Source organism: Empidonax traillii, unplaced genomic scaffold, assembly GCF_003031625.1.
Source record: "Empidonax traillii isolate 1590-97213 ecotype Southwest subspecies unplaced genomic scaffold, ASM303162v1 scaffold1018:size752740, whole genome shotgun sequence".
Taxonomy (NCBI): domain Eukaryota; kingdom Metazoa; phylum Chordata; class Aves; order Passeriformes; family Tyrannidae; genus Empidonax; species Empidonax traillii.
The window spans coordinates 99,347-118,035 of record NW_020956211.1 but is presented as its reverse complement, the minus strand read 5'-3'; the positions used below and the strand labels follow the sequence as shown (position 1 = coordinate 118,035).

General features: G+C 47.1%; 1 protein-coding gene and 1 long non-coding RNA gene across 5 annotated transcripts in view; both read left to right on the top strand.

Annotated features, from left to right (window-relative positions):
- The window catches only part of LOC114068241, a 47,157-nt gene extending 37,004 nt beyond the window's left edge, over positions 1-10,153 (top strand). The window contains exon 3 of the long non-coding RNA XR_003573533.1: positions 9,919-10,153. This is a non-coding gene — a long non-coding RNA (uncharacterized LOC114068241). The remainder of the gene's footprint in view (positions 1-9,918) is intronic.
- Positions 10,154-10,289: 136 nt separating this feature from the next.
- AUTS2 (activator of transcription and developmental regulator AUTS2) overlaps positions 10,290-18,689 on the top strand; it is a 33,406-nt gene continuing 25,006 nt past the window's right edge. The window contains exons 1-5 of one of the 4 annotated variants that reach the window (XM_027904190.1): positions 10,293-10,459; positions 11,951-12,201; positions 13,190-13,410; positions 13,827-13,871; positions 17,896-17,991. In XM_027904190.1, the coding sequence (XP_027759991.1) occupies positions 12,108-12,201; positions 13,190-13,410; positions 13,827-13,871; positions 17,896-17,991 (456 nt within the window). In that variant the 5' untranslated portion in view covers positions 10,293-10,459; positions 11,951-12,107. Of the gene's footprint in view, positions 12,202-13,189; positions 13,411-13,826; positions 13,872-17,895; positions 17,992-18,689 lie in introns of all 4 variants that reach the window. The other 3 variants (XM_027904192.1, XM_027904188.1, XM_027904189.1) reach the window with 3 other exon arrangements.

Sequence of the window (18,689 nt, the reverse complement as noted above, 5' to 3'; positions counted from 1 at the left end):
TGCCACACAGGCCGTGTGTCCCAACTGACAGCTGAGCAAACTCATGAACCAGCAGCTGGGGATGATGATGTTGGCTCTGAGGATTAGCACAGCAGGTAGCCGTGTTGGCACAGGGCAGGGCTGGGGCTGAGGGATAAGTACACATTCTTTTATTATTGCAGCTAATGGGAATCTGCCAGGCTTTGAAGCCCAGAAAGGCTCACTGGCCACCTGTGAGCTAATCACATAGATTTGCCTCATTCTGTATTTCAGCTCACTTGGAGCCCCTAATCTAATTTCCAAACAGAGATGAGAAGAGTGAACAATTCATTTTCTACTTTACATGGCTGTGCTGGTAAACTTTTAATCCTTTTAGAATTACAGTTCCTTGTGACATGGAGGCAACATCACAAAACCCTGTGTGTGAGGCTGGAGTCTTTGAATGCACCAGTGCTGGATAATAATTAGCCTCAGCAGCAAGGCACAACACGAATCAAAATAAAAGTGAGGAGCACAAATGGTATTATGAATCATACACAGGCTAATGATTCCAGTCTGTGTAGAAAATCCCCGTGTTTGGGGGTGCAGAAGCACCCTGCAGCAGGCAGGGCTGTCCTGATGTTGGTGTCCTTTCTGCTTGCAGGATACTGCTGTGTCAGCCCTCTGACCTGCCAGCTCATTAACCACACCACAGTGACAGTGGAGGTTTGTGTGGGGCAGATCTGACGCTCATCTGGCCTTCACTGCTCACCGTTTATTTTGGGACCGAGGATGTTTGTGTAGATTTTTGAGTGTGGTGCTGAGCTGACACCGAGCTGGGGGTGTTTGTGTTCACTGCTGCTGGGGTGGTTTAGGATGTGTTCATGTGGCAGCCTCTCAGACAGCTTCTCTGTCCTAACAGGAACGCTGCTGACCTGCTGCTCTGCTGTTTTCATTACAGCCAGGTCAGTCAGTAAACACTGAGGTGAGCACTGATGATGATGATGATGTGCAAAGGCACTTTCACAGCAACTCAGTGTCTTTTTAGTCATCTGTATGGACAGGGCAGAGATTATCCACACCTCTGGGAATAAACACTTGAGTCAGAGCTTCCTTGAAGACAACATCTGCCTGAGCAGTGAACAGGTAGTTCACAAACACCTTCACCCTGACTTTGCACCTTCACTCGAATTTTGCTTTCAGGTTGGTAATAAAAAACCACAGTGTCCCAAATTGCATTTTCTACAAACTGCCAGGGCCAGTGCTCAGTGACATTTGAGTCAATCTTCCAGCAAAATGATGAAAGAGTGGCAAAAGTGGTACCCTGAGATGATGGGCACTGCCCGACCTGTGTTCACGGTAAAAGTGATCATCCACTGGGCTTAAGGAAAATAGTTTCTTGGTCACATGGAGGTGCCTGCCTGGCATGACATGTGTTACTCCTCCAGGTCTGTTGGAGGGCAAGCACAGTGCTCAATGAGTCAATAGTCCTGTCAGAAATCCTATTTCACAGTCCTGCTGTATGTATTTATAAGGAATAAAACCCCTCAGGTCACAGGCAAATGTAGTGAGAGTAGTTCAGCTGATTGGAGTAAACGTGTCACACTGTGTGAAGCAGTGAGGGTAGGATATAAGGGGCTCTTTGCTGTACCAAAATTCACTCTGCCAGGAACCACCAGCTGACCTGACACGTGTGAAAGCAGAGCTGGTTGGCAGCACAGCTTTTCCAATTGCCATGGACATGGAAAATAGCATCTCTGTGTGCCCTGCCAGGCTCCACAGCTCCCCACCTCCTGTCTGAATGTGGGGGTGACTTGGGCAAATACTCAGATCTCAGCTGTTTCTGCAGGTTTGGTTCCTGGGAGGGCTGTGGTCTGGCTGGTGTCTGCTTATGATGTGGAGAGCAGGTTTGGAGGGACATGGTCAAGAGCACAAGTTACCAAGAGCAAGGAAACCTGTCCTAGCAATGATGGAGGGGTGGGAGAGCACCAAGAGACCTTTGGACCACAAAAGGCCCCAATACCTACAGGGAATTATTGAGGAGACAGCAGTGGTCCCATAGGGATGGCTGTCATTCAGAGCTAGAAAGTTCTCGATTTCTGACTTGCCATACAGTGGAATATCCCACTCCTGTGTATAAAATGCTGTGGAATGATGCAAGAACGAAACATGCCAAAGAGTCCTTGTTGTTGCCTTTTTCTCAATTTTGTATTCTTTTCTATTTTCATTTCTATAAAGTCATTTAAGTTCTATAGTACCGTCCCTTGCAGGAAGAATTTGGTGTGCAGAGTCATGTTTACATGCAAAGAAAAGCTTCTGGTAACCATGTTGTCAAAGGAATGAAACACAAATTGTAGGTAGATCTTCAGTTACATATTTTAACCGGTTCAGTAAATTAGCTTCCTTTTCCCCCCCTTTTAAAACAAAGTGAATTCATGGGATGTGTTTTAGCCCATCCAAGAAATTCAATTTACAAAGAGATGGGCATTACTGGACATTTATAATTGACACATTTAATGAGACACTTCTTTGGCCAGGAGCAGTGAAATCTGCATTTGCTGATATGACCCAGACCAGAAGAATTCTTCCTCAGCAGTGCTGTGTTAGAGCAGGTGGTTGGATAAGCCCTGGCACAGCTGCCCAGGGTGGTGGTGGAATCACCACCCCTGGTGAGATTTAACAGCCTTGTGGATGTGGGACCTGGGGACATGGGTCAGTGGTGGCCTTGGTGGTGCTGGAGAATGGTTGGACTCGATGATCTCAGATGGCTTTTCCAACCCTAATGCTGCTGTGATTCTGTGGTTCCATAATACCCACATTTTTCTCTGCAGCATTGGAAACATGAGCAAAACAGTGCAGAGCATGAGAGTAGTGTCAACTGACCCTGAAGGGGGGAGTTTGGATGTGTAAGCTCAGCAAAGTTTCCCTGGAGACACCAGTGAGCTGAAATACTTGTAATTAAAAGTAGGAATTGTCTTGGTCAGGCTGAACGTGATCTTATAGTGTTAGCAAGAGTTTTTAAGCTCTCTGCTTATATTGGCATCATGCCTTTAAAATCAGAATAGAAATGCTTGGCTCTAAAGAACAAATTCCCAAAGGAACCAGGGGTATGTGGCTGGTGAGTTGTGGGTATGACACCTCTCACGGGGAATAGATGTGTTATTCTGCTGTATAAACATATCACACAGATCTTTTTTGTCCTTGGTATATTAAACTGAGCTGTCAGGCTAAATTCAATCAGTGATACTTTTCAAGCTGCTTTTGAAAGCTGGTTTTGTTCAGGCTCATTCAAGTAATCCTGTCACATTCGAGTGGGCTGAGCAGATGTCACGGGCATTTGAGGGAATATTGTGGCTATGTGGCCAAGGCAAATATATTGGATAAGCCCACTGTATTTGCCTTCCCTCGCCCTGTGATGGGGTTAATTTTGTGCTGAGGTGATGTCCCTGTTGATAATGGGAGAAAATGATGGAGCCTTCCTGTGCTTTCTTTTTTAATCGATTATTGTCTTGTACAGCCACGTTATTTGCTCTGGGCGGGTTTGAAATGCTCTCACCACTGGGTGGGTCACAGGGTGTTTCTGGAGTATCCCAAAGAGGATTGCAGAAGGCAGAGAAGGACTTTGGACAAAGGCCTGGAGAGAACAAGAGGGAATGGCTTCCCACTGCCAGAGGGCAGGGTTATGTGGGATATTGGGAGGGAATCCTTCCTTGGGAGGGTGGGCAGGCCCTGGCACAGGTTGGGCAGAGAAGCTGTGGCTGCCCCATCCCTGGAAGTTTCCAAGGCCAGGTTGGATGGGGCTTGGAGCCACCTGGGCTGGTGGAAGGTGTCCCTGCCCATGGCAGGGTGGAATGAGGTGGGTTTTAAGGTCCCTTCAACCCAAACCATTCTGGGATTCTATGACGCTTGAGATTGAGGTACATAACGAGCTCATGGTTGTTACCACAGTTCTAGAGAACCTTGGCAGAAAATCTCCCCTGGGCTGGGCAGTGGGTTTTCACACACTGGCTCCAAGGGCTGTGCACCTGATTTGGAAAAGCCTCGTGCTGGTGCAGTGGGTGGTAGGAAAGCACAGACCACCAGCCCAGCTTAGCAAGGTGTTGCCTACATTTGTGTGAATCTGGGTGTGCTTTAGAAATACTGTGATGGCAAGAGCTAGGTTTCTTTAATTAAAAAATGTAGAATTGAAACAGGAAGGTAAAACTCTTAGAGCTCAAACCCATTATTACCAAACAATATCCCCCAGTGACTCTGGCAGTGGCAGTTCCCATGTGGGAAGTTTTCCTGACGTTTGAGAGAAGTCCCCTTCAGTCAGCACTTGAGCTGGCCATGGAATACTTCAGGGTTGTGTAGTTAATGATGTAATCTATTGATTCTGAACTGGAAGGGTTAGGAAGTCAGGAGATTTTCCCTATTGGAAATAAACCTTTGGCTGTGCATGTTGTGTCCCTACACTGAAGCAGGACTGAGTTTTCCTGGTGTTTCTCAATGTCTGTCATGCTGAGCCTGCAGCTCCTTCCTATTCACAAAAATCTCAGGATTTCTGAGAGAGGGGGATGTTTGGATGTTCTGTACTTTGCTTTCCTCTAGAAAGCTTTATCTCGTTCCTTTTCACTAAGTAAAAATTGCTTTTTTTAAAAATAGAGGCTGTCAGTATTACACTCCCAGTGTATGGGCTATCGGAGTTACATTTATAAAGTATGTTCTGTTTAAGAGCTGGATTAAATAAATTATTTCGTGTACAGTATTAGAGGACTCTGCACTCTCAAATCAAGGCCAGAAGCAGCTCAATGACTGAAGAATTGTCAACATCTTGTGCAATCCCACTAAGTGCTTCTTTTCATTGATCTGCAACTTCATTGTTGACAATTAAATCCCTTTGAACGCAGAAGATAAACATTTTTAACAGGAGGTAGCAAAATCTTTTGTCCTGAATGATTTCCTTTGTTTTATAATTAAGTACAAAGTGTGTCACCAGCCTTGCTGTTCACTTGTACTAAATACCTGCTTACTGGGGAGTAATTGCTATCAGCAGATGACAGAGCTGCAGTAACTGCGCTTTCCAAGGCATCTTCTTCATTTGCATAATCAAATGCTTTGTTAGTGTCCTTGGAAATTAGGCTGAAAGATGACTGTGTGCTAAAAATGAGAAATTGTTTTTAGCAAATTGTGTGTATCCAGCGGAGCAGCTGAATCCCTCTGGGGCCTGTGTGATCCCAATAACCTCCTCCCTGCTGGGCAGGAGCAGCTCCTGTCACTGCCCCTGCTCATCCCAGAGCTGCACTGACCAGTGTCTAATCAATCTGAAAAGGACACTCAGGCCTTAAACCTGATTCGTTATTTCAAGTGCTTGCTGAGGGTTGAACCTCCCAGGGCTGGTGGGCTGTGGGGTGGATCTTTCCTGCACTCCATGATCTTTTAGGGGCTTGTATTTGCTGTGGCAGTTTGCACCAACTCCACCCTTATCCGGGGTAAAGCTGGAGAAAAGAGTTTTTCTGGTTTTGAAAGATCTGTGTTTTTATCTTGCATTAAGAAGTTTGCAGAAAACTTGAGTTGGGCAGAGGCAGCGTTCTCGAGAGAAGAGTTCGACTTAGCAAAGTAGAAAAAGAAAATTAATACTATTTTTAAATTAAATAATGCTATAAAATGTTTCGTTGGTAGGCTGAATGCTCAGTCCCAGAGATAATGCTGCAAAACACTGAAAATTCCTATCATTTTCTTACTTGTGTAATAAGGACTTGGAGCTTAATTCAAAACTTTCAGGAAAGTGGCAAATTTAGTGCTGGTTCTGAAAAGTTCTTTGAAGATGCCTGAAGGCTCTCCAGGCTGAATCCTGATGCAGACAGAGTGAGGAGTGACAGGGTATGACACAGCCTAGTTTTTAGATGACACTCCTGACCTGGACATGGAAAAGTTGGATGATTTTAAGCTCAGAAAGAAAGCTTGGCCACTGTGAATTGACAGCATCACACAGGACATTGCCTGAGGTTTTATTCCCCAGGTGCTGGCAGGGCAGGGCAGGGATGCCCAGGTCACACATCCTTGGCTGCCACTGGGACTGCCCAGGGGTCTCAGCTCTTCTCATCATGGAATGCCCTGTGCTGGCTCTTGGCACCTCCTGTGCAACCAGACACGGTGAACCCATTGCAAGCAACACCTGCCCAGGCAAAATGAGTGTTCTGTATTGGTGGATCTCTGAAATTTCAAATTTGGCCAGTTCTGATGGGGCCCTTCTGTCAGCAGAAGCACAGCTGGGCATCACCTGTGGCTGGGATGTTCTCAGTGGCCACCCCTGGCCTTCCTCTGGCTCTTTGGGACCACCCAGATGGTACAAAGGAGCCAGAATGTGGAGTTTGAGTCAAATTTTACTGGTTTGCACATTAGGAAGAGAGGCAGTGGTGGAAAGCTGCATATAATCTGTGCTCATTATACAAGTCCATGGCTCTGGAGGGACGTGTAGTGGAGCCAACCCAGTAATAATCACACACACTGCAGGGCTTCATGGAGGCTACTGGGAGTCCTTCCTCTTGGGACATCCCCAGTTTGTCTGTGCTAAGTGAAAAACAGAGAAATTTGAAATTTAAGACACATCAAATGGCACAGGAAAGGAGAAAGATAATGGAAGCTGTGTGGGTGGGACAAGCTTAGCCAATGTTCCTCAATCCTCAGCATCAAATTGTGGCTTTATTCCTTTTCCAGTAAAGGACTGAGTGCTGCTGATGCAGTTTCAACCCAGTGGGGAAAGGGAGGCCTGTGTCAGCATGGAATTACATCACAGTTCCTGCCCTCCTGAAAAACGATGCCATAATTCCACTTCATCCAGAACAGAGTGTGGAGGCTGCCAGCAGAGAAAGTTCACTTGGTGCTTCCTCAGCTCTTGGGTGCAGATGAATTGCTGTGATGATAAACAAACTCAGAAGGTTGGGTTGTCTGTGTCACAGTGACACAAAGGGTTTTTTTTTCCCCATAGCTCTCACACTGAGCCTGTCAGTCAGGAGGCACTGGTAGAAAGAGCCTAATGTTGTCTGTGTGACCCTGAAGTGCTGTTGATGAAGACTCGAGCCCTCCTTATGAAACACAGAATCCCAGAATTGAGCTGGGAGGGACCCACAAGGATCATCCAGTCCAGCTCCTGGCCCTGCACAGACACCCCAATAATCCCACCCTGTCCCTGAGAGCGTTGTCCAAAGCCTCGTGGAGGTTTGGGGCTGTCACTGCCCTGTTCAGTGCCATGGCCAGCCCTGGGGAGGTCAATGATGTTGCTCATTTAGACAAAATGTGCCCCACCAGTGAGTGCTGGGAGAACTGGGAGCCCGAGTACTTGTAACTGGTAATGTTCATCACTGAGGGGGGATTTCAGCTCCCCAAACAGATACTGTGGGATGAGAAATTTCTGATTTGTACAGCATAATGATCACCCATGCAGGGATGTGTGCACTGGGTTACTGGGCTTAGAGAGGCTCCTGGACAGCTGACCCTGTGCTGGGGGGCTGTGTGGGTGCTGGGGGGTCAGACAGGGAGAGGGAGAAACCATGGGCACATTTGGAATAACATTATCTCACTACACAAAGCATCTTCCAAGTGCAGGCCCCCAGGAATGGCACTTGGGTGCTGTGTGATGAAGATGTGAGCAGCAGCAAAAGATCCCCAGGAGACAGTGGCATTCCCAACCCTTTTCTCCTGGGGAGGAGGAGCGTGAGGAGCAGATCCTTAGCACAGAGCTGTGCTGAATAAATGTTCCACACATTAGAGGGGCTAAAAATACCAAATGAAAGGATTTAATGAATGCACTGTGAGCGCAAGGTGTTCCCTGTCGATTTGGAAGTATCACCTGTGCAGGATTTCCAGACCACCTACTTCATTCATCTAGTAGGGGATTTCTAATGACAAGGCTAAGCCCTCAAAGCCCTAATTATGTTTAAAAAAAAAAAAAAAAAAAAGAAAGTGACCAAACCCACAAAAACTTGTAACTCTTATACCCATAAGGACTGAGAATACAGATCCACCTATTCCTGAACAAACTTGCTCTCTTCTTTCCTCCTTTGGGGACCTGCCTTTACACATGTGCACATCACTGTCTGTCTAATTTCTAAAATTGTTTGATCAAACAGGATTGATCCAAACAATTAATGCAAGGGAAGTTCCCTTTATTTAGAACCTGCACTTTAATTGCAGTGAGATAGACCTTGAGCATACGGCACAGTAATTATTTTTATCCCTCTGGAGTTCCACTCTTGCCTCCAAAGTCTTCTGATCCAAATCTGTGGAGGAGCCTCTGTGCTTGTTACAGGTTGCATATTCCAGAAGTGATTAAAGTAGGTCCTCATCAAATAAGTCTGCTTACTTTTTCCCCCTTTCCTTCTTCCTTCTTATCCTCTTTACCTTCTTTTTGCCTCTCTTTACCCTTTTTTCCCCACCTCCTGTCTACAAACTACAAAAACCTCTCTCTCTCTCTCTCTCTATATATATATATATACCAGGCTGCTACCTTTGCACAGGGCCTGTAAACCACCAGTAACAGGGTGCCTGACATGGTTTATTTTGATGTCTTAGCTAAATGAAGCCCAAGTGATGCTGTGTTTGTGACACATTACTGCCAGGCTGTCTCCAGTGATGTGATGGTGGCAGAACATGTGTGCCTGGGCTATGGGCTGGACGATCTCACTCCCCATCCTCTTTATTTCACTCCATTACTTCGGGGTTTGGACAGTGGAGCTGTCAACAATTTTCACTGGATGTATATTATTTTATTATGCAATTACTCATTTTACCCCTCAAAACTGGCAGAAGAAGGAGTAAAGTTTTCCTGTTTTAAGGTTATTAAGAACACTGGATCCTTTTTTAATTACAAGTTTGTCCTAAGTTCCTTTAAACCTTCTGTGTTTTCCATACCCTGCACTTCCATATTTGCTGAAGGTCTAAGTTCAGATATTCCAAGATATTGGGAGATACAGCCCTAAATGGTGCTCCTGATTCCCCCTCCTTCAGGCACCACCTTTTCCAATCTTGGGTCAGCTGCATTCCCTCAGTTTATTCCAAGGGGTGCCATGGACTGGATATGCTTTGGCAGAAGGTTTGGGGAGTGATTCCAGTGGGAAATTGCTGTAGAGCCCCAGTGAGCAGAACTCCACTGTAGCAAATGTTAAAATTATACTACTGTTAATTAATTAATATTATTAAAGAGTTGGAAAATAGAATTAAGTCATTCTATGACCAGCCAACCAAAAAGAACCAGGGTTCCTGCCAGTGTGTGTTTAATGTTTAGATCTTGTGTCACGTTGAAGGGTCTGAGTGTCTCAGGGAGCTGGAGGGGCTCAGCCTGGAGAAAAGGAGGCTCAGGGAGGACCTTCTCACTCTCTTCAACTCCCTGACAGGAGAGGGGAGCCAGGTGGGGGTCGGGCTCTGCTCCCAGGGAACAAGAGACAAGAGAGGAAACAGCCTCAAGTTGTGCCAAGGGAGGTTTAGGTTGGATATTGGGAAAAATTCCTTCGCTAAAAGGGTGGTCAGGCACTACTGGCACAGCTGCCCAGGGCAGTGGTGGAATCATCATCCCTGGAAGTGTTCAAGAAACATGTGGATGTGGCCTTTGAGGACATGGTTAGTGGTGAGCATGGTGGTGGTGCTGAGTTGGTGGTTGATGATCTTGAAGGTCTTTGCCAGCCTTGATGTTTCTGTTGATAAGGCCCAGAGCTCAGTGGCATTTGTTCCCTTGGTGGTCAGTGAGGGAGTGATGATGAGTAACAATGATAGAGAACAGCAGCACTAAGCAGGGTCTCTCTTCTCTGCCAGGGGGTTTATTTTGAGGAGGGTTATGGGAGGGAGGGGAAGACAGGCAGAGGGATTCGATTTGGTTTCACGTTGGCACGGGTAGTTCTTGGTGAAAGCAAAATGGAACTGCCCAGAGGGGGACTGGTTTTGCTAGCTTGGTTTTAACCATTCCTGCCTGTGCTGTTGTTGCAGATAAGGAGTTAGGAGTCGGTCCGCCCGCTGAAAATGACGACCCTGGCGCTCGGGGCCCGGCTGTCCCCAAAATATCGGGATTAGAAAGGAGCCAAGAGAAGAGCCAGGACAGCAGCAAAGACCCAGTCCTTGAGCCCGTGGTGCCTAAAGACCCTTGCCCTCAGGCGGCGCAGCCCCTGGCCCAGCCTCCCCCCGAGCCGCCCCAGGCCCGCTGCCCCAGCCCCGCGCTCGCCCCGCGCCCGGAGCTGCCCGTCCCGCCGCCCCCGCCGCTGCCCCCTGCCCCCGAGGAGCCCTCCCGGGCCCCTGCTCCCCAACACCCCCCTGGACAGCACCCCCCTGGACAGCATCCCACTGGACAGCACCCCCCAGGACAGCACCCTCCAGGACAGCATCCTCCCTCTCAGCATCCGCCGCGGCCACAGTCGCCGCTGCCGCCGGCCCACCCGGCCCTGCCCGCCGTGCAGCCCCATCCCGCCGCACAGAGCCTCTCCCAGCCCCTCTCCGCCTACAACAGCAGCAGCTTGAGCCTCAACAGCTTAAGGTAGGGGGATGGAGACGTGGGTGTGGGTCACTGCAGCCACGCTGGGCTGGGGGGCTGGGGTGGGACGCTGCGCTGATGGAGTGGAGGGGAATTAACTAAAGGAGATCAGTGACAGCACATCCCATCCCATCCCTGGGAAGTGAAGGGGATTCAGCACATTTAACCTCAGCTCTTACCCTGAGATGGGCCAGGATCACTCTGACCTGGCAATCCCATAAACCCTGGGTATTTTTAAATTAGCTTTTACTTTTCCTGCCTGTCTTGGGGTTTTGGAGGGGATTTGGAACAGTATACATGAGGGGAAGAAAATCACAGTTCCTGCAGGCTGGGCTGCTCTCTGAAGGGTGACTCTTTAACCCTGCCATCCCTGTAAACATCTGATTTCTCCAGCCACTGCCATGCCCTAGAGCAGGGAGCGTGGTGCAGCTGCACACAGCCCAGCACCCATCACACACCAGGGACTGCAAAGCTTCGTGTTTCCTGCGCTGCTGACACCTGGCAGTGTTCTTCTCTCACTCACCTGGCACAGTGAGATCAGCCTCACCTTTTGTTATCCCCCTCTAAAGATGAGCAGTGAGATTAAACAACACATTTACAGGAACCTGTGATGTCTGAGTCAGGACCCTCAGGTTTCCCCTGCTCTAAGCAAAGCTGTCATTCCCCAAATCTGAGGCAGATGGTGACCTTCAAGACCTGGTGAACCACACTATGGTTGCTTCATGGTTTGACTACGGAGGTGTTTAAGACTTGGATTTATTTTTAACCAAGCTGGTATTGCTTGTCTTTGAAAGTCACTGCAATAGGAGCATGTTGTTATGTGAAATAAAGTAGAATTCAGCCCTACATGATTATATTTTAAATACTCATCAGTAGGAGAAGAAACCTGAGATACTGCAACCAGTGTAATCACAAATACTTATCGTGTTATCTCTTTATATTGTGGGGGTAGAGAGAGGCATTAACTATACAATAAGCATGTCTTTTGTTGCCTTCTCAACTTCATTTCACATTTTCTGCAGTCTTTCATCTTACTAATTCATAGCAAAAAAAAAAAATTAAACTTTTAGCAATGCAGTGATCGCTGATTTTGAGCTCCATTTGCCTGAAAACATGAATCAGAAGCAGTCATGCAGAAAGGACCTGATAATTAAGTAATGAATGCACAGGGCTGATTACTCCTTTGTGTGTCATCCCTGTGTTGTTGGGGGACAGAATACCAACCTCCTGCAGAGAGGGAGAATATGTCTCAAGTACTGGTGTGGAGAGACCAAAGGAAGTAAAAGATAGCAGAGAAGGTCCAGCAGGTGGTTGCAGGGAGGGGTATCACAGTGGTGGGGTTGGGAATAGTACCCTGCATTTGTAATCCGTGGGTTCCATCCGTGCTGTGTTGAACGTGAGCCGTGTGTGGGCTGGGGGAGGAGGGGTGTCTGTATTTGGAGCTTTCCTCCCCTCCATGCAAAGCCTAATTGCGTTTCTTCTCGTTAACAGCAGCAGCAGAAGCAGCACTCCTGCCAAGACTCAGGCCCCTCCTCCCCACATATCCCACCACCCCTCGGCCTCCCCGTTCCCGCTGTCCCTGCCCAGCCACAGCCCCCTGCACACCTTCACGCCCACCCTGCAGCCCCCAGCACACCCCCACCACCCCAATATGTTTGCCCCTCCCACGGCTCTGCCCCCTCCACCTCCACTGACGTCAGGGACACTGCAGGTTCCAGGACACCCAGCTGGTAGCACTTACTCAGGTAAGAGCCAGAGGGGTCGTGGCCCGGCGGGTCTCGTGCAGTGGAGGAGAGCAGTTCTCTGGTTTTGGTGCACTGTTGGTTGAGGAGAGGCTGTACTCACTGCTGGATGGTTTTAAGTCATATCAAAGCCCCAGAACGCTTAGACGTACCCAATGACTTTTGCTCTGCCCTGGGAATGACTATTTTTGGAAGGCTGTGCTTTTTTCACGTCTGTTTTGTTGAACCCGTGGTACGAACACCACGTGCCCCCACCGAATCTGTGACCCCTCTGGTGAAGGGCTTCACTGCAGTTGTGGTCTGAGCCCAGCTGGGGAGAGGGTCTGCAGTGGCTGTGAGCACAGTGGTGCTGAGCCTGTGTTTGTGCAGGATGGTGTAGGGGGTGAGATGGAGAGATTCTTATCACTGGAGAAAACCGTGCACCACAGAAGGGTTTGGGTTGGAAGGATATAAATATGGATCCACCCTCCTGCCATGGGCAGGGACACCTTCCACTAGCCCAGGTTGCTCCAAGTCCCATCCAACCTGGCCTTGGACACTTCCAGGGATGGGGCAGCCACAGCTTCTGTGCTCAACCTGTGCCAGGACCTCACCAGGCCCCTGAGAAGGAAGTGGGGGAAGAAAGTGGAGGAATATCAACATTTGAGTAACATCAGTTTGTACATCAGAGTACTCACATGAGCAGCAGCCACTCTGTTGCTCCTCCAGCCTACTGGTACCTCCTCACCTATTTAGGGCTGTATCTGTGTCCATACAAATTTAGGGAGAATCCTCAGGTTAATGCTCAGAAGAATGTGAAAACAGGCTTGGTGAGGAAGGGGAGATGGAGACTTTCAGATGTCTCAGGCCTTCGGGGAAGACCTGAGGGCACTTTCTCACCCTGTACAGGGCTTTAAATACAGCACTGATGCCACAGCCAGCGAAGTAAGTGGCACAAGGTGTGGAAAAGCCCCAGAGCTCACGGGGGGTTGTTTTGTTGTTTGTGTTTCAGAACAAGATCTCCTCCGGCAGGAACTAAACACGCGGTTTTTGGCCTCGCAGAGCGCGGACCGCGGGGCCTCCTTGGGCCCCCCGCCCTACCTGAGGACAGAGTTCCACCAGCACCAGCACCAGCACCAGCACACACACCAACACACACACCAGCACACCTTCACGCCTTTCCCCCACGCCATCCCACCCACTGCCATCATGCCGACGCCAGCACCGCCCATGGTGCGTACCCCAGGCAGAAATGTGAGGATAAGTAGAGCACAACTCTATTCTTTATTACAAAAAAAAAAAAAAAAAAAAGTGTTAAGAATTTGCCAGGGTGTGGGGCAGGAGGCCTGTGCTGCCCAGGTGTGGCTGGGCAGGACAGGCAGGGCTGTCCCTCCCTCGTAGGTTCAGGTGAAGGACGGGAGCTGAGGGACGAGGAGTGGGCACTCAGGTGCCTCTTCCATTTCCCTGTCTCTTGATTTACTTTGAAGAAAGAAAAATCCCAAACAGTTTCATTGGAAACTTAATTTTCTGCATTTTTTTTTCCCTCTCTGTTGGCTGCCAAACAATAGAGAAGTTTGTCTTCTATTTTGCCAACAGAAGCAAAGCAAGGAAATATCAAGTAACTAGTTTGTGCTTTGATCCCTTTGCAGTTTGACAAATACCCTACAAAAGTTGACCCCTTCTACCGTCACAGTGTGAGTTTTATTGCTCTGTTTCAAACTGACTTCACTGCTTTTCTGTGGTGGGTTGGGGTCACCACTCAGTCAATGGCACAGTGTCCAATCTCTCCCTAATCATCACTCCAGGATTTACCATTATCGTCCTTGGTTGCTTTGGCTTTTGAAGGCTTGCGCTCATGGTGCTTGTTTCTGATCAAGATGCAGTATCAGCTTTTCCAATCAAAAGATCTCTTGCTCATACACCATTTGGAGAGGTTTGATGTGAAAAGATGAGACAGAAGAGCTGACTGTTCCGTGGAGCAGGAGGGAGCAGTGACTGCATCACGGTGTTTCGGTTGTGCCACAAAGCCTTAGGCTGATATTTTTCCTAAGAAACTTGAAATGAACTGACAAACTATCATACAAACCCTCCAGGGATAGGTAATCTAATAGTTTTCCTAATCTATCATATTTTGTTTGATAAAATCTGAAAACCTGTCTTATTCTTCAGATTTCAAAGGCACAGCTGATCCACTGGGCTTGTTATGTTTTGAAAGCTCTGTCTGATGACAGCAACACAAATCCAGCTATGCACTAGATGTGCTTATCTAAGCTACCAAAATGTTATCTATTGAGATGAACTGATCTTTAATATTCCAGTTAAGTGTAAACCTTCTGCTCCTAAGGGTTTGAATCTACTGATTCATTTGCTGCTGAAATCTGGGTTGCATTTCCTTCATCCTATTGGCAGAGGCAGGTACCTGATTGAATATGGCAAGAGTTTCTAAATCCAAGAATGATATTTTGATGAGAGAAGGAGTACTGCATCGGCACTCAGAAACCTGCAAAGCACTTGGCTTTATGTGTTGGTTTTGCTTGGAAGTGGAACTGGGCAAAAAAAACTGGTTAAGACCATGGTGTGGTGCTTTCTGCTGTCCTGATTAACCACAGTCCCTGCTCACAGCCTGTCCTACATCTGAACAGGCCTGGTAGTTTCTGGCACTTCATTTGAGTAACTTGAACAGTAAGAGAGTGTTTGCAGGCCCAGGGCTCAAGGAGTGTTGGGCAAACATTTAAGCCTGTGCTAATAAAGGGTAATGCTGCTCATTTGCATTGCTGTTTGCAAAATTGCACTCTGATTTGCTGAGCTTTACATGGATTCAGGAGATATATTGTCATCAGTGTTGATCCAAGCAGGAACATGGAGCTGGGAGATAGGTACAAGAATTTTAGAAATAAAGCACAGCAGTTGACATGTAATACAGGAAACAGTGTAGAAGTCTCCAGCTGTATCTGCTTTTCAAATTCAGTGACATAATATCTTATCAACCTGGATTGGAAAGGTCATGGCATCCCCCCCTCTAAGGTCAGGAAAGGCTGTTCTCCATCAGCCAGGGAGCTGTGCTGTAGACCCTGGCCCAGATCTGCTCCCTTGTGCCTCCCCTGCCTTCCCTTCAGGAAAGGTCTGTCCTGGGAAGGGGTTGCACAGCGATCACTGGGGGATATTTGGCAGGCTGATAGCAGGAGATCCACATGCTGGTTCCAGGTGACACTGGATGGAGATCTGTGTTTAACCCCAGCCAGGCCAGAGCTTTGTGATCCCCCCACGGGGCAGGAACTGCTCCCTCAGCAGCTGCAGCTCCAAGAAGCAGCCCCTGAGTGGTGTGAGAGCACAGCCCCCAGGGCAGGAGAAATAGGAATAGTGGCCAGCTGTGGCACTTCCACAGCCCTCTTTCCTGCAGACAAGAGTTTCCACTACAGAGCCACACCAGGAATTTGGATGCCTTAAAAAAGCTGGCAGGGAGTGCAGGTGAACTTTGCAGGAGAACAAGGTCTGTTTGAGGGTGGGAATCCATCTCCTGTAGATCAGGGAATGCAGCTCACATAGAAACTCGTGTTGAGGTTTAAATCAGTTTTCTTTCTGGGCACCTTTGATTTTACAATCACTTTTAGCACAGTGAGGCATTACTTTTACCTCCAGCCAGGTCCAGTTCAGCATTGCACACACCCAGGCAAGGAGACCTGTGGTTCCTGCGGTCCCTGAGAAAGCTGGAAAGGGAAAATGCTGCTCCAAAGAGAAGGGATACCGGGAAAAAAGGGAGCACTGACTATGAAAGATATATCCTGAAAGCTGGAGGAATTTAACTGATACAAAGAGATCATGGAGTTATAATATTTATATTTTATTAATAATTCTGCCCTTGAGGAAAGGTCACATTTAATTAACTTACGGGTTGTTATAAAACTCTAAGGAAATAATTCCTTATTATCAGTCATAGCCAATAGAATACAAAGTATTATGTCTTTTCCCATCATTTGGAATTAGTCCATTACACAGAGAATTAAATGCAGAAGACACTGGAGGATTAAAAGCACATTTTACTCATTAAAAGTTATTGTAAATGAGGACAAGTGTCTCTTAATGATTTCTCAAATGCCTACCATTCACTATCAACTAAATCTCAAAGTGTTTTCTGCACCATTGCATGGAGCAGGTCCAAATTGAAGAGAATTAAAAACAACAGCAGCAACATTCTGAACAGAAGTTTGATACCATGCTTTTGAACTGAGAAAATCTTCTGACACCTCTGAAATACTGAAATATTTTCTCAGTGACCAGTGAATATAATATGAATAAATGACCTTGCAAGATAAGCTAGTGGAAGGAAAAAGGATGAAGAAAGGCACGTGTGTATACCTGGCATAACCAAATCCATCAAAACTTTGTGATACCGATTCACTCTGGGATGGGATTTTCTTGGTATTTTCCTGCCCTTCATGTCCAGTCTTTTACTTTGCCCAGTCCTGCTTCTGTTCAACTGGCCATTAACTCATTTATTTGATCTTAAAAGTAGCAAACAATGCTTGAGTTTGATCTGGTGTGTTCAGAGGGGGTTTGTCTCAGCCAGAGGACCCCAGTGGGTGTTTGGGTGGCAGTCCCAGTGGAGCTGGGAGCCATCCCGTTAGATCCAGAGCTTTGACTGGGAGAATGTATTTGGAGTGTGATGCTCTGAATCCCTGACTCCCATCAGAAGGCAGCTGGGTGTGTAATCCCAGCATTTCCATGGAATTGGATGAGTTCTGTGTTCCAGCAATGGGGCAAAGGGTCACAGCCAGAGCACAGAGACAAGGTCACATTGGGATGTCGTGGTTTATCACAGCATGGTTTGGGTTGGAAGGGACCTTAAAGCCCATCCCACCCCCTGCCATGGGCAGGGACACCTCCCACCAGCCCAGGCTGCTCCAAGCCCTGTCCAACCTGGCCTTGGACACTCCCAGGGATGGGGCAGCCACAGCTTCTGTGCCCAGCCTGTGCCAGGGCCTGCCCACCCTCCCAGCCAAGAATTTATTTATTTAGTTTACCTGCTTGTTTCCTTTGGGTTTATCTGCAGGTCAGTGGAGATGTGCACGTTTTTGTGCTTAACAGACGCTCCTTATAAAAAATTACCCTACATTTTCAGAGGGTTCTGCCTTAAAATTTTGTTTAAATACTAATTTGTAACAAATCAGATTGTCTGTCTGCTAATATTAGATGTGGCAGGATATCCTCTCAGACAGGCTAATGAAGTAAGAATTGTGCATATTTTCCTCATTTCCTACAGATACCATTAAAATCCCAAGGTACTAATGGAGTTTTAATGATACAATATCCTAGAACTCGTAAGGGGTTTTTTCCACTTAAACAGTAGATTTCTAAGTCTTATTCAACTCAGGATTCTGCCTTTTCTTTTGAAACGACTCACAGACCGAAGCCATTTAAAACCTCTCTCCAATTTAAAAATTCATAACTGAAGGAACAAAGTGTGTCTCATGCTCTGCTGGGCTAATGCAGGGACAGGCTCTGGCTGCCTGATTTTGGAACTGCTTTTAAGCTCTAAACATCATGACATCTGTGAACATCTCATTGATGCTTTAACTAACATTGTTGCAACGAGATCACTTGGATGCTCCTCAGTTTTCTCCATGTACCATTTTCCTCCTACTGCACAGGAATGTTTTCTCTGTGTTGCTCAGCCGCCTGTCCTGTGCTGGCATTGATGTTCTCCTCTCTCTGTTCCAGCTGTTTCACTCCTATCCTCCAGCTGTATCAGGTATTCCTCCCATGATTCCTCCAACTGGCCCCTTTGGATCCCTACAAGGAGCTTTTCAACCCAAGGTAAGACAGGAATTACCTCTTACTGCTCACACTGTGTGATCCAGCTCAGGGGTTGGATATGGTTCCTATTCTGGAGCAATGAGGTCTGAGTTACAACATCATTCCATGGGGGACAATTGGCTTTTTCCAAATTTACTTCAAAGAGAAGTTATTTCTCATTAGATTCAGATACATACAAACATTTTTCTAAAATATATATATAAAATGGCGTAGTTCACTTTAGAAGCAATATAATTAGTTCTGAGATAGTGTGTATTAATGAAAGGTCATGCAATAATCAGGATTTTTAGAAATGGTGATCATTATTGTTTACTCATTTCCATAATTAGCTCCCAGCTCCACCACAGTGAAGAGCACTGATTTGTCTCTCCTCATGTGTGATAGCTGGGAGAGAGAAATGTGAGGAGTTCAGGGGGGTTTTCTTTTGTTTTCATGGAGTCACTCTTTGTTTACCAGTGGGAGGAAACCGCAGTCTGTAGCCTTTGCAACTCAAGCCTGAAATCAGGCCTGGAATGTCTGCAGAGGAGACACCTTCTTCCTTAAATTGGCCCATCCACTCTAATGACTGAATATGTAAATTGCAGTTCATTAGTGGGATTCTTCGTCTGTATGGTAATCAGACTGTTAACAACTCTGGTTCTTAATTGTTAGTTATGCTGTAGCTGATTTCTATTTTCTTCATTTAACCTAGGAAGAAG